General features: G+C 40.5%; 5 protein-coding genes across 6 annotated transcripts in view; 3 read left to right on the forward strand and 2 right to left on the reverse strand.

The window, feature by feature from the left end:
- The window catches only part of LOC108609469 (uncharacterized), a 10496-nt gene extending 3251 nt beyond the window's left edge, over nucleotides 1–7245 (reverse strand). Inside the window, exons 1-2 of the mRNA XM_089465898.1 lie at nucleotides 6688–7245; nucleotides 1535–1777 (exon numbers count right to left, since the gene is read on the reverse strand). Coding sequence (XP_089322024.1) covers nucleotides 1535–1760 — 226 coding nt within the window. The 5' untranslated portion in view covers nucleotides 1761–1777; nucleotides 6688–7245. The remainder of the gene's footprint in view (nucleotides 1–1534; nucleotides 1778–6687) is intronic.
- Nucleotides 1–13659, forward strand: part of LOC108611285 (trans-1,2-dihydrobenzene-1,2-diol dehydrogenase) — a 24766-nt gene extending 11107 nt beyond the window's left edge. Inside the window, exons 2-4 of the mRNA XM_089465908.1 lie at nucleotides 11962–12261; nucleotides 12688–13220; nucleotides 13289–13659. Of these exons, the coding sequence (XP_089322034.1) occupies nucleotides 11962–12261; nucleotides 12688–13220; nucleotides 13289–13567 (1112 nt within the window). The 3' untranslated portion in view covers nucleotides 13568–13659. The remainder of the gene's footprint in view (nucleotides 1–11961; nucleotides 12262–12687; nucleotides 13221–13288) is intronic.
- A 1230-nt stretch (nucleotides 13660–14889) lies between these two features.
- On the forward strand, nucleotides 14890–16000 carry LOC108611202 (uncharacterized). The gene is made up of 2 exons (XM_089465910.1): nucleotides 14890–15016; nucleotides 15079–16000. Exon 2 carries the CDS (start codon nucleotides 15395–15397, stop codon nucleotides 15593–15595), a length of 201 nt encoding a protein of 66 aa, XP_089322036.1. The 5' UTR covers nucleotides 14890–15016; nucleotides 15079–15394; the 3' UTR covers nucleotides 15596–16000.
- Nucleotides 16001–16588: 588 nt separating this feature from the next.
- Tom70 (translocase of outer membrane 70) lies at nucleotides 16589–19283 on the forward strand. Of its 2 annotated transcripts, XM_089465899.1 has the most exons (4): nucleotides 16589–16668; nucleotides 16740–16798; nucleotides 17022–18062; nucleotides 18132–19283. In XM_089465899.1, the coding sequence occupies exons 3-4, from the start codon at nucleotides 17060–17062 to the stop codon at nucleotides 18923–18925; spliced, it is 1797 nt and encodes a 598-aa protein (XP_089322025.1). In that variant the 5' UTR covers nucleotides 16589–16668; nucleotides 16740–16798; nucleotides 17022–17059; the 3' UTR covers nucleotides 18926–19283. The 2 variants fall into 2 exon arrangements, with proteins under 2 accessions (XP_089322025.1, XP_017859200.1); XM_018003711.2 differs by having other exon boundaries at nucleotides 16622–16798.
- Nucleotides 19280–21383, reverse strand: LOC108611205 (dietary and metabolic glutamate transporter). Its single transcript, XM_018003713.2, has 3 exons — nucleotides 21229–21383; nucleotides 20231–21180; nucleotides 19280–20178 (listed from the first exon to the last, which is right to left on the reverse strand). The coding sequence occupies exons 1-3, from the start codon at nucleotides 21266–21268 to the stop codon at nucleotides 19447–19449; spliced, it is 1722 nt and encodes a 573-aa protein (XP_017859202.1). The 5' UTR covers nucleotides 21269–21383; the 3' UTR covers nucleotides 19280–19446.
- Nucleotides 21384–22005: the final 622 nt, after the last annotated feature.

A 22005-nucleotide genomic window follows, 5' to 3' on the forward strand; every position in this document is an offset into this window, starting at 1 on the left:
CCAGATCAAGAATATATATATAATTATTATATATAAAGTATTATGGGGTCTGCCAAGCCTATTTTTGTCTGTCATATACATTTGATTTTCTTAATTTCCCATTTTCTAATGAGTTTAGGGTATACCCAAAAAATATTTTCTATTCAGCTGAGAATTGCGTGTAGGAGTAGTTGCTGGAGCACAGTATATGTATAATTTATAAATAAGGAATTTGAGTCTAACAGAAAACTATATTTATTTAAAAATTCAGTATATATAAAATTCTTTTTAAAATTTCCATTTGCATTGCTGAACAAATTTATATACATTTCTGAGTGAAATAGTTGGACTACATATTCGTTATTGCATATTGATATTATTATTGAATGTCATTCTGACATCATAAATTATATATAATAATTATCTGTATATTCAACTAGTGATTTTCTCGGTTCAACTCTTCTTCGTTCATCGAAGGCCTCCACCAAAGACAACTGAATTAGCCGCTGCTCAAGCAAAGAGTGAGTGACCTCCCATTCAGCTGTGGGAATCATGACAAAGTATGGCACTTATGACTGGTGCCAGGCCATCCAATAAAGCTGAAGTCATAGTTCAAGCTGCCTTGAGGCGGTCTAAAATGGCGGAGTGCGCCCACCTGACGGCCAAACGGCAATCAGCTGCTGGAAGATCATGGCCAGCCAGCACTGCAGTGCACTGGAGGCCATCAGTCGAGGCAGGCAATCAACACAGCAAACAACTGATTGACTGATCAACGGGGATTGGCGACTGAGACTGAGTTGAGACTGAGGCTGGATACATAGAGACTCTCCATGGTAGTTGTATAAGCTATTAGCTAGAGCCAGACAAATCGCTTTCCATTTGAATGCGACGTAGATCAACGTGAGGACCTGCACCCAACTAGGAAATGTGCGCCCGGACTTGAGCATTTTGATCTTGTTGCTGGCAATTTTCGATTTGTTTGGCTCAATTGGTTTTTGTGCCTGCCAAAGATTAAATGGCTCTGGGCGGCACCGAGCCACGCTGGCCATTCACACTTACATACATATATGCACTACACTCACTCTGTATATGCATGTATGTCTTTCGTATATTTCTCTTGCTATTCCCATTTATCCTTGCATAATTGCCCAAGTCCCAAGTCGTTTTCACTTTCATTTGCGCTGCACCACATTAAAATACCGCGCATGATTGCGTTAAAATTGTTTGGATCTCCTAATGCTGGTCATTAAAATAGCCCCCCCACCCCCCTTCCCCACTGCACTCTCCTCTCTCTCACTCTCTTGCGCTGCTCACGCGATGTGACTGTTGCAGAGCAAACAGGTGGACAGGTGATTGCGTCTCGTCTCTGGCCATGGCCGATCTTGTGGTCGTGTCAATTATGTCGGCATTTGGCGGCCGAAACAAAATCAAAGTGCAAATCTTTCATATTTGCGGCATTTCATGCGGTTCATTGGCAGCTCGCATCAGGCTAACAAATGCACCCCACTGTCAGCAGCTCTACCTCCCCCCACTCCATCTACCCAACTTGGCTCACCTGTCGTCGCATTGGGCGTTACGAACGTCAAGACATTCACTTCATCCTGTTGACTGGCAGCCTCAGCCGTCCTCTTCGCAGCGGCTGCTGCCTCGGCTGCTGTTTGTGGCAAAACCTCAAACACCTCATCAGCTGCACAGGGGGCGTGGCAGGCGGCATATAGGCAGAGCCAGCCGCAAAATATTGACAGCAAATTGAGGGTTTTGTGGCGTTCGCTAATCATCATGAAACGGTGCGGGTTATCTGGAAATATAAATGCAAATTATTTTGGTTTTACTTTCCTGCTTTTTTTTTTTTTTTTTGCTTCTATTATGCATTCCATATGATTCAATCGCTCGGGCGTCATTGACAACGAAAGACTTAGGCAACGAACGCGCATTGTAATTGATCAAGTTTTAGGCATTATCTAATTGGTCTGTGGCATTTTGAGATAGTTGAGTTGTTTGTTAATATTAACTAATAATTGCTGAGATTTCTGGCTGAGGCTTTACAAAAAATCACACTGTAAATACAATATTGCACTCATAAGTGCCTACGGTAAGGTGTTTGACCTTAAGCATTCCAATAATTAATTTTCCTAATAAAACAAATGACTTGGGTAAAAAGTTGAAATCATAATAACAAAATTAAATATTATTATAACAATACAATTGTAAAAATTATGAAAATGGTAAAAAAAACTCTTAAGCAAAAAGCTTAAGTGTTTTGTCCCATTTAAAATATAAATGAATTAAAATAAAATAATTTTTTAATATACAAAATATTTTAAATAGGTATTTATAATATAATATCTATAATGTATATGGTAGATGTAAATTATAAAATATATATATATATATAATATATAAACAATGAAATGATTTAAATTTTTTTTAAATAATTGGTACTCGAGTCGTAGGCCCTTCACTTTTAATAAATATTTATAATATAATATCTTTATTTTGTATATAAATTAAACTACAATAATAAGCCAAATTAATAAAAAGAAAAATATATCAAAAATAAACAAAATTACATAAACAATTAAATTAATTTAATTTTTATTTATTTTTTAATAATTAGTTTTCTAATCGTATGTCCTTCAATAGTGAAAGCCGCTTTTAACAACTTATAGCTTTTAGTTTTAATATAAGCAACCCCGATTGGGCATATATATAGTCTAAGATATTCCCTAGTCCGTCTCACTCTGGTTTCGTGTCTTAATGAAGACTCATTATGATCTCGAGGTTTCTCAGCTGTGCTCGAAACAGTTTGCCAAGAGTGACAGGGAGAGAGAGAGAGAAAGAGGCGCACAGACAACTTTATTAAAAATCATATCGGCTGAGACATCACTTTTTTTTGGGTGGTCCATTTAAAAACGAACCAACAACGACGACAACTTCTCTGCAGATCAGAGAAGGTAATATCTCTTGGTACATGTCCTTAGGGTTTCGCTCGTCGCTCAACGAACGCGACTCTGACGCTTCACGCAGCGCTGTCATCGGACGTGTTCCCGTTGAAAGTGAAACTTGTGCACGGTTTTTCGATTTTGGAACATATAAAAATATATGTACGAAAATTTGCATTTATTTTGCAGCTCTACTGGTTGTTGTTGTTGCTGCTGCTGCGTCTGCTGCCGCTTGGCGGCAATCGTAAAAATTGACTTGATTACTACACGCATAAATAAAGCCATTAAATGGCAAACATCTCAGCACGGACAGCAATTAAAATCAAATAAAATTCACCGACGGCTCTGCTAAAGAAGCCACCGAACCTGGCTAATTATTTGTCGGTATTCGTTTTTTACTTTTTTTTTCGGGGCGTGACCTGCACAGAATTGGCGGTAATTACTTTTATTTACAATAAAAGTGAATGAGAAAAAAAATGTGAATTACACGAAGCTGTCGAGTCTGATGAAGGTTTTGCACAGATTTGTTGAACAATCTATATGAAAGATGTTGATAAGAGATATGTGTGTGTGCATCCTTATACATATATGGCTTGTGTATGCCAAAGTCTATTTAGCTTAAGCATTTAATAAGATATATTTTAAAAACTACATGGCAGTCAATGAGTATGAATGATCTAGCTTACAGAATTTTATCATTTGCTTTAAGATTTTTTTAGAGAAACGAATTTTTTTGTGACTTTTTTTTAAACTTACAATAAATTTGTAACAATTTAAATTAATTATGCTGCAATATATGTTTTACATCATGACTATAATATACAAACTATAGTGTAGTAAAATCCAAAAACAACTCTGAACTACTTGAATTAGGCCTAGTTTTGTGTCAATTAAATGATTGTTAATTGCAATTTTCACACTATTGTCGCGTCGCGTTGTTATTTAATGCGCTCACTAACTGCAGCAGTTACGATTTATTTTGCATAATACGTTTAATTATGCATAACTTTTTTGTTATTTAATTGACTTTTATTATGTTTACATGAATGAGCTGTCAGTACGGTCGTTAAACGAGTTTATCTTAAGAGCCAGCACGAGCTGCAGGAAGTGGCTCGAAAGTCTGTCTAACCATGTGCCGCTCTCAGCTGTTGTGCAAAATGTTGTGATCTAACATATTATGCTTAGGCTCGAATGCCGAGCAAACGGAGTATATTATATGCCTTTTGTCATAAAATTAAATTACTATAAATGAAATTGACTTTCATTTGCGTTTGATGAGCAGAATCTTCTTATCTTTTTATCATTTTAATAAGTTGCCTTTCTTTACAATAGCTGCTGTTAAAATATAACGATAGCCACATGAGATAATTCGTTTATGTTACTAAACACAATTTTTGTAGCTTTCTTTACGTAATGTAAGCAGATATGAGAAATTACAGAATACTTTTACGTTACTAAATGAAATCCCTTTAGCCCTATGTTATGCTTTACATAATGTTAGTAGTTACATATATGTAGATATGAGAACTCAACTATAGTTGAATTTTACAGGTTAAAAGCAAATGTTCTTAACAGAATTTGCCCTAATTGCATTAACATCAAATGTTCTTCACAGCATTTGTCTTAATTGCATTAACAGCATAATATAATTTAACAGGCTAAGTGCTAAATGAAATTAACTTAACATATCGTTGCAACTTAAGCTATTTTCTGAATATGTATTCATTTATTATTTGTCATGCATCTATTTTGAACAAGGTGTTCAAACAGCAACATGCCTAATTTTACTCTCATTTGTTCAACCTATACTTCTCAGTCTTTCACCCCTTTTCGTGTTTATTTTAAAAGCATATTCACATCTGCCTTTTCCAATCAAATATGGTTCGTAATTTGAGTAACAATTAGCATTTCACTCAATTGAAAAGTGCAAGTTGTTTATATCCTAGTTTCGCTGAGTGTGGGCCACACGAGAGTGAAATATATTGGCTTATCAGCACGATAGATCAACTTTGGAATACGTGACGATGTGTGGGGTATTAAAAACTTGGCCTGCATATGGCCAATATGTTTTCAATACGTACACAATGTACTTTCGATACTTCAAACTATCTGCAAATGCATCTGGCAATGGCCCAACCCAGAGACCTCGCTCGCAAAGTGACGGCTGCTGTTAAGTGAACGCTTAAGCCAATGAGCCGGCTGTAAATGCATGAATGCATGAAGCTAACAAACCGACCAATAAATAAACAAACAAGCGCAGCAACAGCAACAACAACAACAACTAAGTGACAAGCAAAGCCAAAGCCAAAAGATTCATTCAAGTGTGCGACACTTTTTATGCGTGACATAAAAAGCGACAACAACAACAGCAACTGGTCAACGACAACAGCAACAAAACTGGGGATGCATACCAACATGGCAGCGTATTAGCAAAGACAAATACTAATTGCAGCCAAAGCAGCAGCAACGTTTGCAGTAGCTACAGCAACAGCAACAACAACATCAACAGCAACAACAGCAGCAGCAGTTATTGTTGTTGCTTTTGCTGCCGGCAGTTAATTTCATTTAAAGAATGTCATCTTCACTTTAAGTGAAAGATAAATACACACACACACACTCGAACACAGTTGGAAAAATCGACAGTTGCAAGTGTTTGGCTTTGTCTCCTTTTCCTTCAACTGCAATGCGAACATTTGGCGCTTGCCTCTGGCCACGCTGCGTATGAGTGATGAATGTGTTTTATTGTTGTTGTTGCTGCAGCTGCTACTACTGCTGCTGTTAGCTGATGATCGTCTTAATTCTTAGCGCAAATACCACGGCACATTCGATTTCGCCGAGAGTTGCAGCATCCGCCGCAAAAATTGAGTTTGCTGAAAGCATCAACTCATCGCCAAACAATCGATAGGTAAACATAAATGAACCGACAATGGATTAAACTAATTATCGATTATTTATGCTACTTTCGATAGCTGACTACTTTAGATGAGACAATTGTATTTCATTTATCGAATCTGAACCTCAGATGAATCTATGAGAATAGGCTTTAATATAAAGCGTATAAGTAATTGAATGAATATAATATTAGAACACAGAATAATTTGATAAATAAGGCTTTCCTCAAAACGACCGAACTTAAGAATACAAGGAATAGATTTGATTATAAAATATTTAAAATATATTTAAAATATTTAAAATATTTATTAAATCTTTAGCCATTCTTTTGAAACTAAGCGCGTGTACTTGTAGAATGTACTATTAAATAGACCAAATTTAAATATATTGGATGGCAAACAAAATTCTATTGAATTCATTAAAAATTTAAGAAGTTCAAAGTTACAACATTTAAATTCATAAAAAAAAAAAACATTTTCAACAAAATTTTGTTATTATATATTTCTTAGATACAGACATTTTCTGTGAAATAAAAATATTTTGATATTTAATTTAATAATTTTAATAATATTTTAAAAATTTTGAACACTTTATTTGTATATTTATTTTTTTATTTAAATTATAATATTTTTAATTTTTTTTAAATTAAAATTTAAAATTTGTTTTTTAGGTTTAATTTTTAAATGTATATTATATTTCATATTATAATTTCATGATCATTTTTATGAAGTCAAACATTGCTTTTAAAATGATTTCCAATTTGTATTCCCTAATACATAAAAGAATAATCCCATTGAAAAGGGAACCCAATGAACCCATTGAAAATGGGGAATCAGGGTATAAATAAAAAATGAAATATTAGCAAAATACCTACCATACAACGCGAGATAAACACGAAACACTATTCACTTGAGTGCAGATAATTGTAGCTACTCTGTCGCTGTCGTCGTATAATCCTTTTACTATTGCACAAATATTTATCACTTTGCGTTTAGATAATTTGCAGTCATTTCCTTTGCGGCTGCTGTTTCAGTTGCTGCCGCTGTTGTCACCAGTCACAAGTCACAAGTCACAAATGAATAAGTGAATAATCAGACTTTTGGCTTAATCGCTAACCCATTCCCATTCCCAATTCCGATGGCAGTTGCATGGGTCTGGCGAGCATTTCATTTCATTTCATTCAGTAAATTTCACTTTTAAGCGACAATGCCCGACGTGCTGCGAATCACACTTGTTGCTCGCGGACCGAAGACTCTCCAAGTCATTCGCACTGCTACGAGGAGCAGGAAACTTTAACTGAGGCTGAAACTGAGACTGAAGGCTAGAGGCTGTGTGCGGCGTACTCGTTGGCGCATCCGTTTCAAAACGCGTCCGTTTGTTAACTGATTTCGCGCTGTGTTGGCCAAAACTCAAATTCGAAAACTGCTCAAGAAGCGGCAGCGTCGACGTCGGCATTGGCAGTGGCATCGGCGGCAGCATCGGCGTTAGCGTCACTGCTGCAGTACAACGAACCAGACAAGCAGCCAGACTGAGACCCCAAGACACCTCGTCCCACCTTTCTGTTCCCCGCTCCCTCTCACTCTCTCTCTCTCTCTCTCTCTCTCTCTCCCTGTCAGTCTCAGTCCCTCTCTTCGCTTCTGCAGGCCAAGCGGCGTTTTCTTTACAATTGCCAGCTGCACTTGTCGCTGCTTTGCTGACCAAAGCGAATCAATATAAATGCGTCGCAGTCGCCGTCGCCGTCGGCAGCGGCGTCACTGCTCGCCAAAGTTGTCGTCTTTTATTATTTGTTGTTGCGGCTGCTGCTTCGACTGTCTTTGGCTTTGACTTTAGTCTCGCGCCTTCCACAGCTCCTCAGCTCCTCCGCCCCCTCCCCCCACTCCGTCTGCGCCAACAGACTCACTTTTCACTGCAACATGTTGCTGACTAACTGACTGACTAACTGACTGACGGCTGCAGACTGACCATGAAGTTGTCTACGCGGGGATTATCAAACACAACAAACCGGAGACAATGTTTACGCTTAATATGATATCAGCGAAATGTTAATCATATTCCTTTAGCATGTTAGAGATAGGCAACTGCTATGCGCTCTTAACCAAAGAGTATCTTGGCGAAATATTGGCAATATCTCTTTGAAGTTTAAATAAACTCGAGTAAGTCAGTAATTAGCGATTATCAAATCAATCGAATTTTTCTCCTTTACTTTGTATAGTTTATTTATTATTTCATTTAAAAAGATATAAGGCGGAATACCTTAGCAGCCAGTGCTTTATTCTATAACTTCGTTTTAATTTCATATTACCTGCAACCTCCAAATAAATAGTTAAATATATATAAATAGTTAAATATATATATATACATTTTTTTTCTTTTTTTTTTGGCTTTATTTATTATATTATTTATTAATTTAAATATTTTATTTATTTGCTTATTATTTTTTAATTATTTATACATTTTACCTTTTATTTATATACTATTGTTTGCTTATTACCATCAAATCAATATCAAATAAGTTTATTCAATTATGCCAAAGTAGTTCAGACTGTCAATAGAATTTACAAATATTTTGAACACACTTTTGCTTATAACCAAATAAGGTTAACTTATTATATTGTTAATAGATTCTTAACACGTTTCAGCTTGCAGCTATTTGGCACAAGCAACAAATAACATTTCACCCAAACACTCAGCAATTGAGCTGTGACAGGCTTTCAAAAATATGTAAAAGAATGTAAAAAAAAAAAAAACAAAAGCAAAAGTTGTATATATATATTGGTACTATATACTTTAAAGACTTATACACGTATAAGACTTTCTAGGTTGAACTTATTCAAGAGCTGCAACTGCTTCAACTGGCCAAGAAGTTTGTTGTTGTTGTTGTTGTTGTTGCCGGTGCTGCTGTTGCTACTTGGGCGGTCAATGTCTGATCCAACTTTCGCTTTTGTTGCATGGACAAGTACAATTGGCATGTTTTATGTGTGTTGCATAAAAAGCAATCTTTGGCATTTGACTGAATCAACATTTCTTTGGTGCTGAAATTGAAAAATATGTTAAGAGCTTAAGGCAAATAGCCGCAGCAACAATAACAACAACCGCAACAACAACAACAACAACAAACTGTGACAGTCCAGTCATGCTGGGCTCTGGCTATTGTCGATTCGTTGTTGTTGTTGTGGTTGTTGTGGTCGCTGTTTTGGGCGTGTGCGTCTTTGCCAAGAGTTTTGTTGACGTCGCGCGACTTGAGACATGCATAAAACTTGTAAAGCTATTAAAGCGCTTACTGCGACAACTACAACAATAACAACAACAACAACAATAGCTCATACGGATAAAGAGACAATCATTCAATATTGTTGTTAGTTTTGAGGCCGGCTCATTAGCTTGATGTGTTAATTAAAGCGAAATGTTGCAGAAATTTTGGGCAAAAAATTGCAAGAAAAAATTCAAATACAAAAGACTTAGGCAACGAACTTGACGTTGCATGACTTTCACAAAAGAATGCAAAGCAAGTGCGCTGTATTGGTGTAAATATGAAATTGTTTGTCAGGCACGCCCACTTATATACATACACACATACATACAAACACCCCCACTCAGCTCTTTGCCCCTGCATTTTGTCGGCTTCGCTTTGTATGAGAAATGGAGGCAGCCAAAGTTGGTCATTTGGTTAGTTTTGTTGCAGTCTCCTATCGCTCCCTGCCCCCCCTCTAATTAGCGCTGCATTGCGTGTTGCATGTTGAACGTCCTGCGCCGCGTATATAAATTGTATCAATAAATTTATTGATTTCAACTGTTGCTGCTGACTTGTTAAATATTTTGTGCAACGATTTATGTTGCCAGCATGCAAATTTGTTTTTCCTTTCAGCTCTTGCTCTTGCTGCTGCTCTTGTTGTTGTTGTTGTTTGTGTTTTATGGTGCTGTGCGGCTTTAATGAACATGTCGCTACTTGGAAAGAGTCATCAGAGAGACGCACACGCACACGCTCACGCACAGGCACAGGCTCAGGCTCAGGCAGTGCGGCAGCTCGACAGAAATGTGGTGCGCGGTGCACGTTTAACGATCTGAAATTAGGCAACCTTTCACTAGCCATAATATTAATTTCACCCACAACAACTTCCGCTACCTTTGCGTAGAACACTTTCATTTGTCTCTTGGCTTGCATTTGGGTTAGGGCAGTTTCGATTTGCTGCCGCTGCTGCTGTTGCTGCTGTTGCCGCTGTTGGCACCTGCCATGCATGCTAAGGCTGGCGAAAATCGAGCCACAATGAACCAAGTGAAATGTTGTTGTCGCCCGGTGCATAGCTAATTAGATAAACAAATTTTGTGTTTCATGCGCTTTTTGCTTTTGCTTTTTGGTTTTTTGTTTTTGGTTTGGCCTACGGCGCGCCGTCAGAGCTCCTCGCACTTTGGCTACATTGTTGCACGCATTCGAAATTCGAATTATTGAAAAGTGAAAAAATTACAAAAATAACAGAAACAACAGCAATAGCAACAAAAACAAACATCAACGGTTTCTAAAAGAAAGTGAAAATCCAGCGCTGACAGAACGCAGTGTAAGCGTTAAGCGTAAAGTGCGCCGCCTAATGGCCGCTCAACGTGCAGCGCCTTAGTTGGCCAGGACCAGCCACTCAGCTGCCACTCAGTCGAGCTGAGCTCGTGTCGTGTCACGAGCACGATTTGTCAAGCTGATAGCTGTCAGATAAGTTTCAAAAACAGCGCTATTCATACAACTGTAGCGAAGCTAATGTCTTTTGGTCATTTAAGCTTAAAGCTACTTAAAACTACTATCTGTTTTATAAGAAACTTTAAGCTTCAAAAGCTCATTAGAACATCGATATGAATTTCGCATCGCAGAAAAATTCAGCAGATTAAGAATAAATTAAGCTATAAACTAAACACAAGTTGTTAACTAAAAGTTCATTTGAACGGCCTTAACATAATGTTTAAATTGAAATCTTATCGAAGTCTAAAGGCTTTTATCAATGCTATATTGTAAAAGCTTCTAAGAATATTATTTTATATATTTTATATATTTTATATATTCAAAAATTATTTGGTGACAAAAAACTCATTTTATATTTCCAAAATCTGACAGATATTATCTTATATGAATAACATATAATAGTAAATTGAAAACTTTGCTTTTAGTTAGGATTTTGAAAAAAAAAGTAGCTTAACTAATCAAAAGCTGATGATGGTCAACAAGTGCTGAAATTACATAATAATATTATGATATAAATTGAAGCATATTCACAGTAATCATATATCTAATCACATCTTATATAAATACTTTATATATACTTATTCAATTCCGTTTGGATTATGCCCACATTGAGTCGTGCTCAGCGGCTCATCACTGACTGCTAAGAGCCGCTGATCCACTGGCAGCCAGGCTGGCGAAGTCATTCACAACTTTTGATGCTAAACAAATATGACTAATTATGGAGGAACTGAGGCTGGCGCGCACTAAACAGTGCCGCATAATGCGATCGTCGTCTTCGTTTCGACATAGATGGGCTGGTCGCCTTCGTCTCTCAGTCTGTCTGTCTGCCACTCCCCGACGGCGACTCCGACGGCGACAGCGACTGCGACTGAGACAGAGACAGAGACTTCGTCTAGTAACCTGTTGGGGATGGATAGACAACGAACAGCAACACCCGCAATTTCGCCAATTCGTGGAAAAAGCAAAAAAAAAATGTATATAAATAACAAGAACGTTGCAGTCGGGCATTACCGACTGCAAAGTCCTCATACTACTAAAATCTCTGAAACGTGCGAAATTCTCATACAAATGGCTAAAAATTTGTATGAATTGTAGAACAGACGCGTCGTTTCCTTTTATCTCCGCATCGATCGGCTATTGCGGCCCCTGAGATCAAAACTTTATAGAACATTTTTATGAACTAACAGGCGAACAACTACTACTCATTTTCCATACTCATATACATACCAAATTGCACAAAACCAATATACTCATTTTACTTTCGTGAATGAGTATAAAAATAAAACAAACCATGCAATTGCGATTTGTATGAATGAAATGCGTTTTACGCGACTCGCTCCACAGTTCGACGTAGTTTTCGTTATAGATGGCAATGGCTCAGCTAATCTGTCCGCCTTTCCACTCTTTACCCCACCTCATTCGCAGATTTGGCTGGACGTTGTATGCACCATATGAGGCCAGATGCACTTCGTAGACAGAGCACAAGGCAGAGCGAATCTAAATGGAACTCAGGCGAATCGCAACGGAAACTACGCTGGGGCATTGCGCCCGTCAATCTCTTGGCCGAAGACTTTGCCACCGCAATCGGGGTTTTGCCACCGGACAGCCACTACATCACCGCCTGCATGGACGCCTATCGATCACAGGCACTCACCTTTGCCAATCGCTATCAGGTGCCCAATGTTTTTACCAGCTTTGAGGATCTGGCACGTTGCCCAGATGTTGGTAAGATAGAGATATAGATACAGATACAGATACAGATACAGATACAGATACAGATACAGATACAGATACAGATACAGATACAGATACAGATACAGATACAGATACAGATACAGATACAGATACAGATACAGATACAGATACAGATACAGATACAGATACAGATACAGATACAGATACAGATACAGATACAGATACAGATACAGATACAGATACAGATACAGATACAGATACAGATACAGATACAGATACAGATACAGATACAGATACAGATACAGATACAGATACAGATACAGATACAGATACAGATACAGATACAGATACAGATACAGATACAGATACAGATACAGATACAGATACAGATACAGATACAGATACAGATACAGATACAGATACAGATACAGCTGTTACATTTTGAGCATATTGCAGATGCCGTTTATATATCTCCGCTGAATTGCATGCACTGCGAGCTGTGTCACCTGATGCTCAACCATGACAAGCACGTCCTATGCGAACAGCCACTCTGCATGGATGAGCAGCAAGTGGCTCAACTAGTGGGCAAGGCTAAGGCACGTGGTTTGTTTCTGATGGAGGGTGTCTGGTCGCGCTGTCTGCCCGCCTATCAGTGCTTGCGCAGCGAGATCATGAAACAGAAACTAGGCACAGTCTATGACGTGAAGTGTCAATTGGGCTGGCGTCTGCCCATCGCCCAGACCAGCAGGGCGACCTATGCGGGCGTGACAAAGAACTGGGCGGCTGACTGCATACAGCTAGCGTTATGGATCTATAGGGAGGTGCCGATGTTTGTGAAGGCTGCGGGCAAGCTCAATGATGGGGGCGTTGATGTAGCCGCCGAAATAGAGCTGTGGTTTAAGAACAATCGGTGCGCTATTCTGGAACTCAGCGCCGAGAAGAATCTGGAGAATATGGCCAGCATACGCGGTACCAAAGGCTCCGTCACAGTAAGTTCTTAGAATGATATACAAAAAAGGAAGCTAACTTCTTAATCATTTCCTCTTAATCATTTCAGATGAACAGCTTCTGGTGTCCCACATTATTGTTATTTAATAATAAGAAAATCAAGTTCAAATTGCCAAGTACTGATCGGCCAACGTATTTCGACAGCCGTGTTGGCATGTGCTACGAAATGGAGGAGATGCGCCAATGCATACTTAAGGGGCGCACAGAGAGCAATCTGTTCAATCACGGCGAGAGCCAATTGATGATCAATCTAATTGATCAAGTCACGGACATGCTGGCAGTCAAGGGGCAACACATAAACGTCCAAAGCATTGCGGCAGTTCAGTAAAACGCTGACGGGTTGTGTCAAATACTCTACATCAAGAACTTTGTCTTATTTTAAAATCTTTTGATTATTAAAATTTGTAAACAATCTTAAAATTGCTTACCCTGCCTAGCTAAGACACGCACCCAAATGAAAAGCGCTTTTAAGCTCAGCGTAGACAACAACCTAATCAACATTTTCAGCTTTTACAACACTTCAAGGCCAGTACACTGATCAATTCGAGAAATTAAGAATAACAAAAACAAAAACGTTTGAGCTTCGGGAATCTTCTATTACGATGTTTCTCGAAGTTTTATTTTTTGAAGCACGTTGAACTTTTGATTCGGTATAGCTCGAGAAAGCCCGAGGTGTTGAATGAGTAATATGTCTGCCAGCTGATAGCGGTAAACAATGCTTATCACCGGCACGTCGGATACGTAAGAATTGCATTTATATAAACAAATGGTCTACTTATCAAATTAAAAGCTTCTTTTCTAAACATATGTAAACCTTATGAGCAAAAGAGGAAAGTAGGTCAGCGGGCAGGAGAGCGTCAGCCGACGTGGGGCAGGCCTTCGTTCTTAAGCTAACACGCAAAAATACATACAATGTGTATGTATATATTTATATACATACATATGTATGTACACACATATTGAATTTACGTGCTGTCACACATGTCTGGTCTTTGTTGTTTGGGGATAAGCATTCAGTTTGTTTTCCTCTATATTGACATTTCAGTTGTAACGGAAAATTTTTGGCAATGAGCCGGCCAGTGACTTGGAAATGCAACATGTGCTTGATACTCGATCATAATGATGATGCAACAAAAGACACACATATACACAAACATACACATGTGCACTCTCCCGGCCACTGACGTGGCGTCAAGAACAATTGCATACACTCGCACTTAAATACAGACATACGTATGTATGTACATACGTATATAAAATGTATGTATATACATATATTAAAAAACGTGTCTATTATGAAATACATTCAAAATAATTTATGTACGAGGCGAAAAATGTGTTTGACGTTGCGTTTCTGTTTTTGTTCTTCCTTTTTTTTTTGTTTACCGCGCATTTTGTAAACACAACAAAAATTAAATTGCGCAGCAATTATTGAGGAAAGCTTCTCATTCTCTCTCAGAACTTTAGCTCATACGTGTTTTACGAGCGAAAGAGAGACAACAAGCAGAGCAACCAACAACCCAATAGCAAATGACATAGAAACTTCCAGAGTTTACATAAAACTCAAAATGAATTTGTGGCTTATCTTAGTAGGCGCTAGCTTACTTTTGGGGTAACTAACTATTCGAAAATGTATTCAGTTTTGGTCATGTATAAACAAACTATGAACCGTTTATTTGGAGCTAAAAGTCAGGCAAATCACTGCCCAAATTGAAAAAGCGTTTGCTTTAATTTAAATTATTACAGATTTAAAAAATAAATAAATCATTCAAATCAGGTAAATGAAAAACTGTTAAAAATAATATTCCAAATCGAAAAACACCGCTGAATTGTCAACAGGGCAGGCGCTTGTGAGAGAATCAGCGAGCGAGAGAGAGCAGCTCATCAAACCTCGTATGCGGTTCGAGAAAAAGCTCTGGCCGGGTAGTATATAAGCAGGTGGCCGTATGCGATAAAAAGTTCAATTTCCATTTGTACTTTACTGTGACAACGTCGTAGCTAAAAACCAGTGGAAGTAACGCATAAACAAAAATAAAAACTTTCATCCAAAAAGAAAAATCTGGAGAGAGAAACAACAACTGAAAGGCCATACATACAATTATAAACAAGATCTCAATTATATACATACGTACATATATAAGAAGAAACAAGCAACATGTCTGAGGCATACTTTGATGAATACGAGCACTACAACTTCGACCATGGCAAACACATCTTTTCGGGCCACAGCGGCAAACAGCGCTCCAAGAAGGAGGCCAGCGAGCACACCAACCACTTTGACCCGTCGGGCCACTCGAGGAAAATTTTAACCAAGCTCATGAACACCAACAATAATAAAAAGATTTTGAAAAACTGATACACCAGGTGTACAAAAAAAGAGACACTAGCACATCGAGAGACTTGAGAGTGTGAAAAAAGAAAACAAAAAAAGAACGAAAAAACTGAATTGAAATTGCAAATCAAAGAAAACAGGAAAGAGCATAAGGAAGAAATTTAAAAGCAACTGAAAGCAACCCAAGAGGAAAAGGGAGGAAAGAGAATTGAAGCTGCTTCGGCGGCAGCTGGCACTGTCGGCTGTCGCTGAAAAAACACTGGAATTACGTACATATTTGAATATAGTATAGTTCTAGTTTCTACAATTTCCTAAACTTAATACATATAGTTACGGACTTATAATTTAGTCTTAAGCTTAGTACGTTTCAAATTATGAAGTTTGCTTTAGGTATAATTTATCAAATAAAAATGAAAACTAATATAGAGACTTTATTGTGTATTTATTGGAAGTGGGCCTCGTATGCACAACTCACACACACACCCTGCACACAGTCAGAAAAAGCTTTGTTCATATTTGTGTTGCATCGGATTGCATCTCCCTCCCGCACTGTGTGAGTTTGTATGTGTGTACATATTTTTAGCCTTTTAGTTGAACTCATTTGCACTCAGCTCTGCGCCTTGCGATCGTCAACCACATGCATATATGTATGTACATACATACATACATATGTACCTTTGTACAAATTCTCCTTTGTTTTTGTTATCGCAAAACTTCAATGCAAAATGTCTGATTAGTATCGACGAGGAAATAATGCTCAAGCCTTAGCCTCGCATATACGCAATAAACGCATCTTTCTGTGAGGCGGCTAAGTAGAAACATTAAATATAGTTACATACACATATGTATGTACATACATATGTATATGCATATTCTTATGCTGCAGTCGATTCACACTGTCTTTGACACGCTAAGTAAGAATATCTGTTAACTCTGATATGAATTGAACTGTTATCACAATGTCATATTCTGTTAACGGTGAATGCTTTAAGAGAGTCTCATAGCAGAGAGCTTCCGCAGCACGCTACATCCAGTTGTCACATGTGCCTAACAGCCGTTCAACAGCTCAACAGTTACGCAGCTGTTCGGCAGTTTCGGTGTGTTCTATTTTCTAAGCAGGCTAGTTGTATTCCATAATATTAATTTTTATTTACTTTTCACTAAAAAGCATTCAAGCAACAGTTCATATTTGCAAAATTCATTGCAGTGTTAAATTACAAGACAAACGTGAGTAGCCAATGGTCGCCCACCCACACTCAATCCCCCCCAACCATGTGTTAAAAATCAATAAGGGGAAGGGCAAAGCTAAAGCTGCCAAAATCGTGGGCCCCCCGCCCGGTATATACTTAGCGAATCGCCGCTATTCGCGCTCTGAGCGCTCAGAGCCCCCAGTGCGTATGATAAGACGACCGGGCAGTGATTATTACACAATGTTTTCGTCTTTTTGCAGTTTCTACAAGCTGCACACACATTTAGGAAGGCCCACAAATGGCAACGTTCCTGAACATCAACTCCGTCAAACTAAACAAATGGCAAGTGGCCCTCATCTTGGGCACGCCCCTGGCCATCGGCCTGGGCATGTACGTGCTGAATCGAAGCTCCCGCGACGGCGCCAAAAGCGGGAAGACGCCGGGCAACTCCAGTGATGCCGGCAAAACGCGACAAAAGGGCAAAATCGAGAAGCAGAATCTGTCCATTGATGGCACCGCCACAGATGCGGAGCTGGAGCAAAAGAAGAAATCAGCCGAGCTGGGCGAAAAGATGTCGCCGCTGAAGGAGGCCAACAACTACAAGACGGAGGGCAACAATTGCTACAGGAATGGCAAATACGATGAGGCAATTAGCTTCTACGACAAGGCCATTGACAAGTGTCCCACCGAGCATCGCACGGATATGGCAATCTTTTATCAGAATCGTGCTGCGTCCTACGAAATGCTGAAGAAGTGGAACAAGGTCAAGGAGGATTGTACCCTGTCGCTGGAATATAATCCGCGCTATGCCAAGGCCTACTATAGGCGGGCGCGTGCCCATGAGGCCACCAGAGATATGACCGAGTGCCTGGACGATGTCACAGCCACCTGTATATTGGAGATGTTTCAGAACAACAACACCATCATGTTCGCCGATCGCGTGCTGAAGGAGACGGGCCGCATTGACGCCGAAAAGGGTCTGAGGGATCGTGTGCCCGTGGTGCCCTCGTCCAGCTTCATTGACACCTACATGCGTTCCTTTATAGCCGATCCCCTGCAGACGCTGGTCCTGCCTGAACCAACGGAAAATGATGCGCCGCCGCGCGGTTTTATACGCGCTCGACGTGCGTTCGACGAACAGAAATACGATGAGATCATTGCGGCATGTACCGAAGAAATTGAGTCCTCAGAAGCGGAATCACAGTACAAGGTGGAGGCGCTGCTAATGCGCGGCACATTCCATTTGCTGTGCGGCTCCTTTGCCGACAGCAAGCTCGACTTTGACGCCATTCTGGCGAATGGTAACTGAATCGATCCCCTGATTCGATATGAACAATGCATTCCTTCTCTAATGGCAATCTCTTTTTTAGCCGATGCGGATATCACACTGCGGACCTATGCGTATATTAGACGTGCTGCGTTATTCATTCAGACGGAGGAGCGTGAAAAGGGGTTGGCTGACTTTGCGGAAGCCGAGAAACTGACGCCCGACAATCCAGATGTATATCATCAGCGTGCACAGATCCTGCTGCTGCTGGAGCAGATCGACGCGGCGTTGGTGGAGTTCGACAAGGCTGTGCGCCTAGCGCCCAATCATGCCATTGCGAATGTACAGAAATGCTATGCCGAGTACCGTTTGGCACTGATGTCCGGCGATCAGAAGAGCCTGGAGCGCGTGATCAAGGACTTCGAGCTGGCTATCAAAAAGTTCCCGGACTGTGTCGAGTGCTACAGTCTGATGGCTCAGGTGCTGGCCGATCAGCAGCAGTTCCCGCAGGCACAGAACTTCTACGATATGGCCATGAAGCGGGCGCCCACAAATCCTGCCCTGCTCGTCCACCAGGCGATCATGATGCTGCAGTGGCGCGGCGACATCGATGCCGCTGTATCACTGCTGAATCGTGCCATCGAAGTGGATCCCAAGTGCGAGCTGGCGTACGAGACGCTCGGCACCGTTGAGGTGCAGCGCGCCCAGCTGCGGCGTGCTGTTGAACTGTTTGAGAAGGCGCTGCTCTATGCCAAGAGCCAGGCGGAGCTGGTCCATGTGTACTCGCTGCGTAATGCGGCGCTAGCTCAAATCAATGTCACCCGCAAGCTGGGCATCGACATGAACTCCGTGTCGGCGATGGCCCAATCCGGTTTCATGCAACAGGGAGCCATGTAGACGAGACGACAGTAGACGAGTACAGGACAGCAATGATTGGCCCCCACCAGCACCGCCTCCACGCGATATGGTGGGACGATGGCAGCCAAATAAGCAAGCATTTAAATGCGTTTCAACTGACGTTGTGTGTGCTACCTAAGTATATTTACACTGACCTATTCCCAATCGACGCACACAGCCAGACAGACAGACAGACAGACAGACAAACACACATAGACTAATCAATGAAATGAAATGATCATCCCTGTTATATATCCACAAGACACATAAAAAGATATGGAAAATCTTATTTTAGTTATTGTGCTTTAGTTTTAGCAATGAAAGTCCTCTATAATGAAACGTAGAACACAACTGTTAAGTATCTTTTCGTGTATTTCTATATATATGTACATATAAGTATGTATATATATGTATAGTATTGCCTAAGCGAAAACTATATAATATAGTTAAATGTTAGCCTAGCTTTAAAAAAATTATAAACATTTCTAACTACAAAAGAAAAACAATAACAACAATTGGGCTCAGGAACGATTTGCCGTAGGCTCCAATCGATTGTAGGACTGCACCTCGCCCGATATATAGCCGGCACAGATAAACCACAAGGTTGCTCGAATGCTGCCAATGATGGCGTATTCCTCCTCCAGTTTCTCCAGCACGGGCAACACCAGTCCGGGCAGTGCACCCAATCCATTGGTGATGCCCATCAAGGTGCCGGCAAAGTTTGGACTCATGTCCAGGGGCAGCAGCTTGATGCCCGCATAATAGGCGCCAAAGGCCAGGATGCTCCAAGGTCGGGCCGAGCTCTCCTTGTCATGGATGAAATACATGGTTACGCTAATGAAGACCAGCCAGGACATTAGGCGACGCGTCTGTGTGCGATTCAGGATGCCCTCGGAAATCAGATAGTCGCTGAACGAGCCGGATGTGAGGGAGGCCAGCCAGCTGTAGAGATGTGGCGCCATCAGGCGAATGCTGGTCTCCAATTCGTTCCAATAGGATTTGCCCTTGGCCTCCAAGTCAAGCAGCATCTGCTCCAGCTCCTTGGCAAACTCCTGTTGATTCCAATCGTGCTGCATGTTGGACGCAATCAGCGCCCAAATGGGTGCATTCATCAGCATGTTGCTCCAGGGCACAGCCTCATTGGCATCGCCAGCCTCCGTTTCCAGTGTTTCGCATACCTGACTCTTGATATACTCCCGTTCGCTGTTCTGTATGTACGGAGAGTCATCCGGCTTGCTATAGCAGACCACAACCTGCAAAGGATCAATCACATTATCTGTAGCCAATCAGGCAGAGATCTCTTACGAAGCCCATGAACCAGAGAATCGCTCCACTGCCAACCACATAGAAGGCCACTGCCCAGTCCTGCTCGTCGATCGTAAACCCACTGACCAGGTGCATAAATATAATGCCTATTTCGCCGGCGCTCAGCACCGAGCTGCACAGCCTTCCGCGCTCCTTCTCCGGCACCCATTGGGCCAGCATCGCGCTCACAGCCGGAAACGTGGGTCCCTCGAATAGGCCAATCACCATGCGCAGCAGCATCACTGATTTGGGTCCTCCATGGCGCACGATTGTGGGCGTGAGCAGGGTTAAGATACCCGACGATAGTATCGAAGCGCCCAAGATCCATTTGCCGCCGTAACGCTCCGCCAGCCGTCCGCCCGGAATGTGGGTGATCATATAGCCCACATAGAAGGATATTGTGATCAGCACCTGCACCTCCTTGGTCCATATGTCGGCACTGTTAGTCACGGTAATGGGCTCCGGCTCTCGACGTGGATGCTGATACATCTGTGTCTCACATGACATGCCACTCTTTTGCCTTGGATACGAGGGCGTCGGAGCATTCCTTGCCAAACGACGCGATTGTCTCGTCTGTCTGTCGCGAGGCTGTCGCGTCGGACGAGCCGGCTTCTCCTTATGGCCAGCTCTTGCCCTTTGATTGATTCTCACCTCACGGACATTTCTCGACGCATATGGACTATTCGCCGTTGAGTGAAATTTCGCCGCAAAGGCATTTATAGCGGCCAATACCTTATTCGCCGCATATCGACCATGCGCCCTATCCGAATTCACCTTCGGAGCCTTTCGCCACGTACTCGGCGCATTTTCCAATTGGACAGCGGCCAATTCATTGCAGTCCCTGGCAATGCGGCTCAGCGAGAAGTCCAAGCACAGGCGTATGCTGTAGGCATTCACAATGGCCAACAGGGCAAAGGCGCAGAGTACCAAGCGCTGTCGCACCTGCAGATCTATAACGATTAAGCTTTATATAGCCCCATTTCCGCTTCGCTACTCACAGTCAAAAAACTTGCGTAATTTTGGCTGCACTTGTGGCATTTTGTTAAAATATACAAATATAATAAAAAATTAAAAAACGAAATACCTAATTAAAAATCTAAATTTATGTGAAATAAATCACAACTCAGATATGATGTCATTTGAGTTATAGATGCTTGTACAGCAATGCAATACAGTAATAGCTGCCTATAAAAGACAAAGTGACAATTTTAAGAAAATGTCAAAAGGGAGAACAAAGAAAAATAAATATATAATTTTAACTACATATTTTATATTTTTATCTTATTAAAAGCCTCTCCTTACTCTGTAAAAATATTCTTGGTAAAATCATTCTTTCTTTATTTTTTTCTCTATGAAGGCAAGGATGTTTCTCTTTTCCACAAATTATATAATTTGTACTACTTTACATTTTTATACCCTGAACCCATTGAAAATGGGAAATCAGGGTATAATGGTTTTGTTGAAATGTATGTAACAGGCAGAAGGAGGCGTGGCAGACCCCACAAAGTATATATATTCTTGATCAGGGTGACGAGCTGAGTTGATTTGGCCCTGTCCGTCTGTCTGTCTGTCCGTCTGTCCGTATGTTTGAACGCGTCGATTTCCGAAGATATAAAAGCTAGAGACTTCAAATTTTTTGTAAAATGTTCGTAATTACAGCGCGGATATCGAGTTTATCATTAAAATTCGATAACTCATCCCGATCTTTTTTTATCGATGAAAAACCTTATCGAAAACCAGTTATAAAATTATATCTTCTACACCTTTATTGCTAG

The sequence above is a fragment of the Drosophila arizonae genome, chromosome 3 (assembly GCF_054131065.1).
Source record: "Drosophila arizonae isolate 15081-1271.41 chromosome 3, UAZ_ARI_1.0, whole genome shotgun sequence".
In the NCBI taxonomy this organism is placed as follows: domain Eukaryota; kingdom Metazoa; phylum Arthropoda; class Insecta; order Diptera; family Drosophilidae; genus Drosophila; species Drosophila arizonae.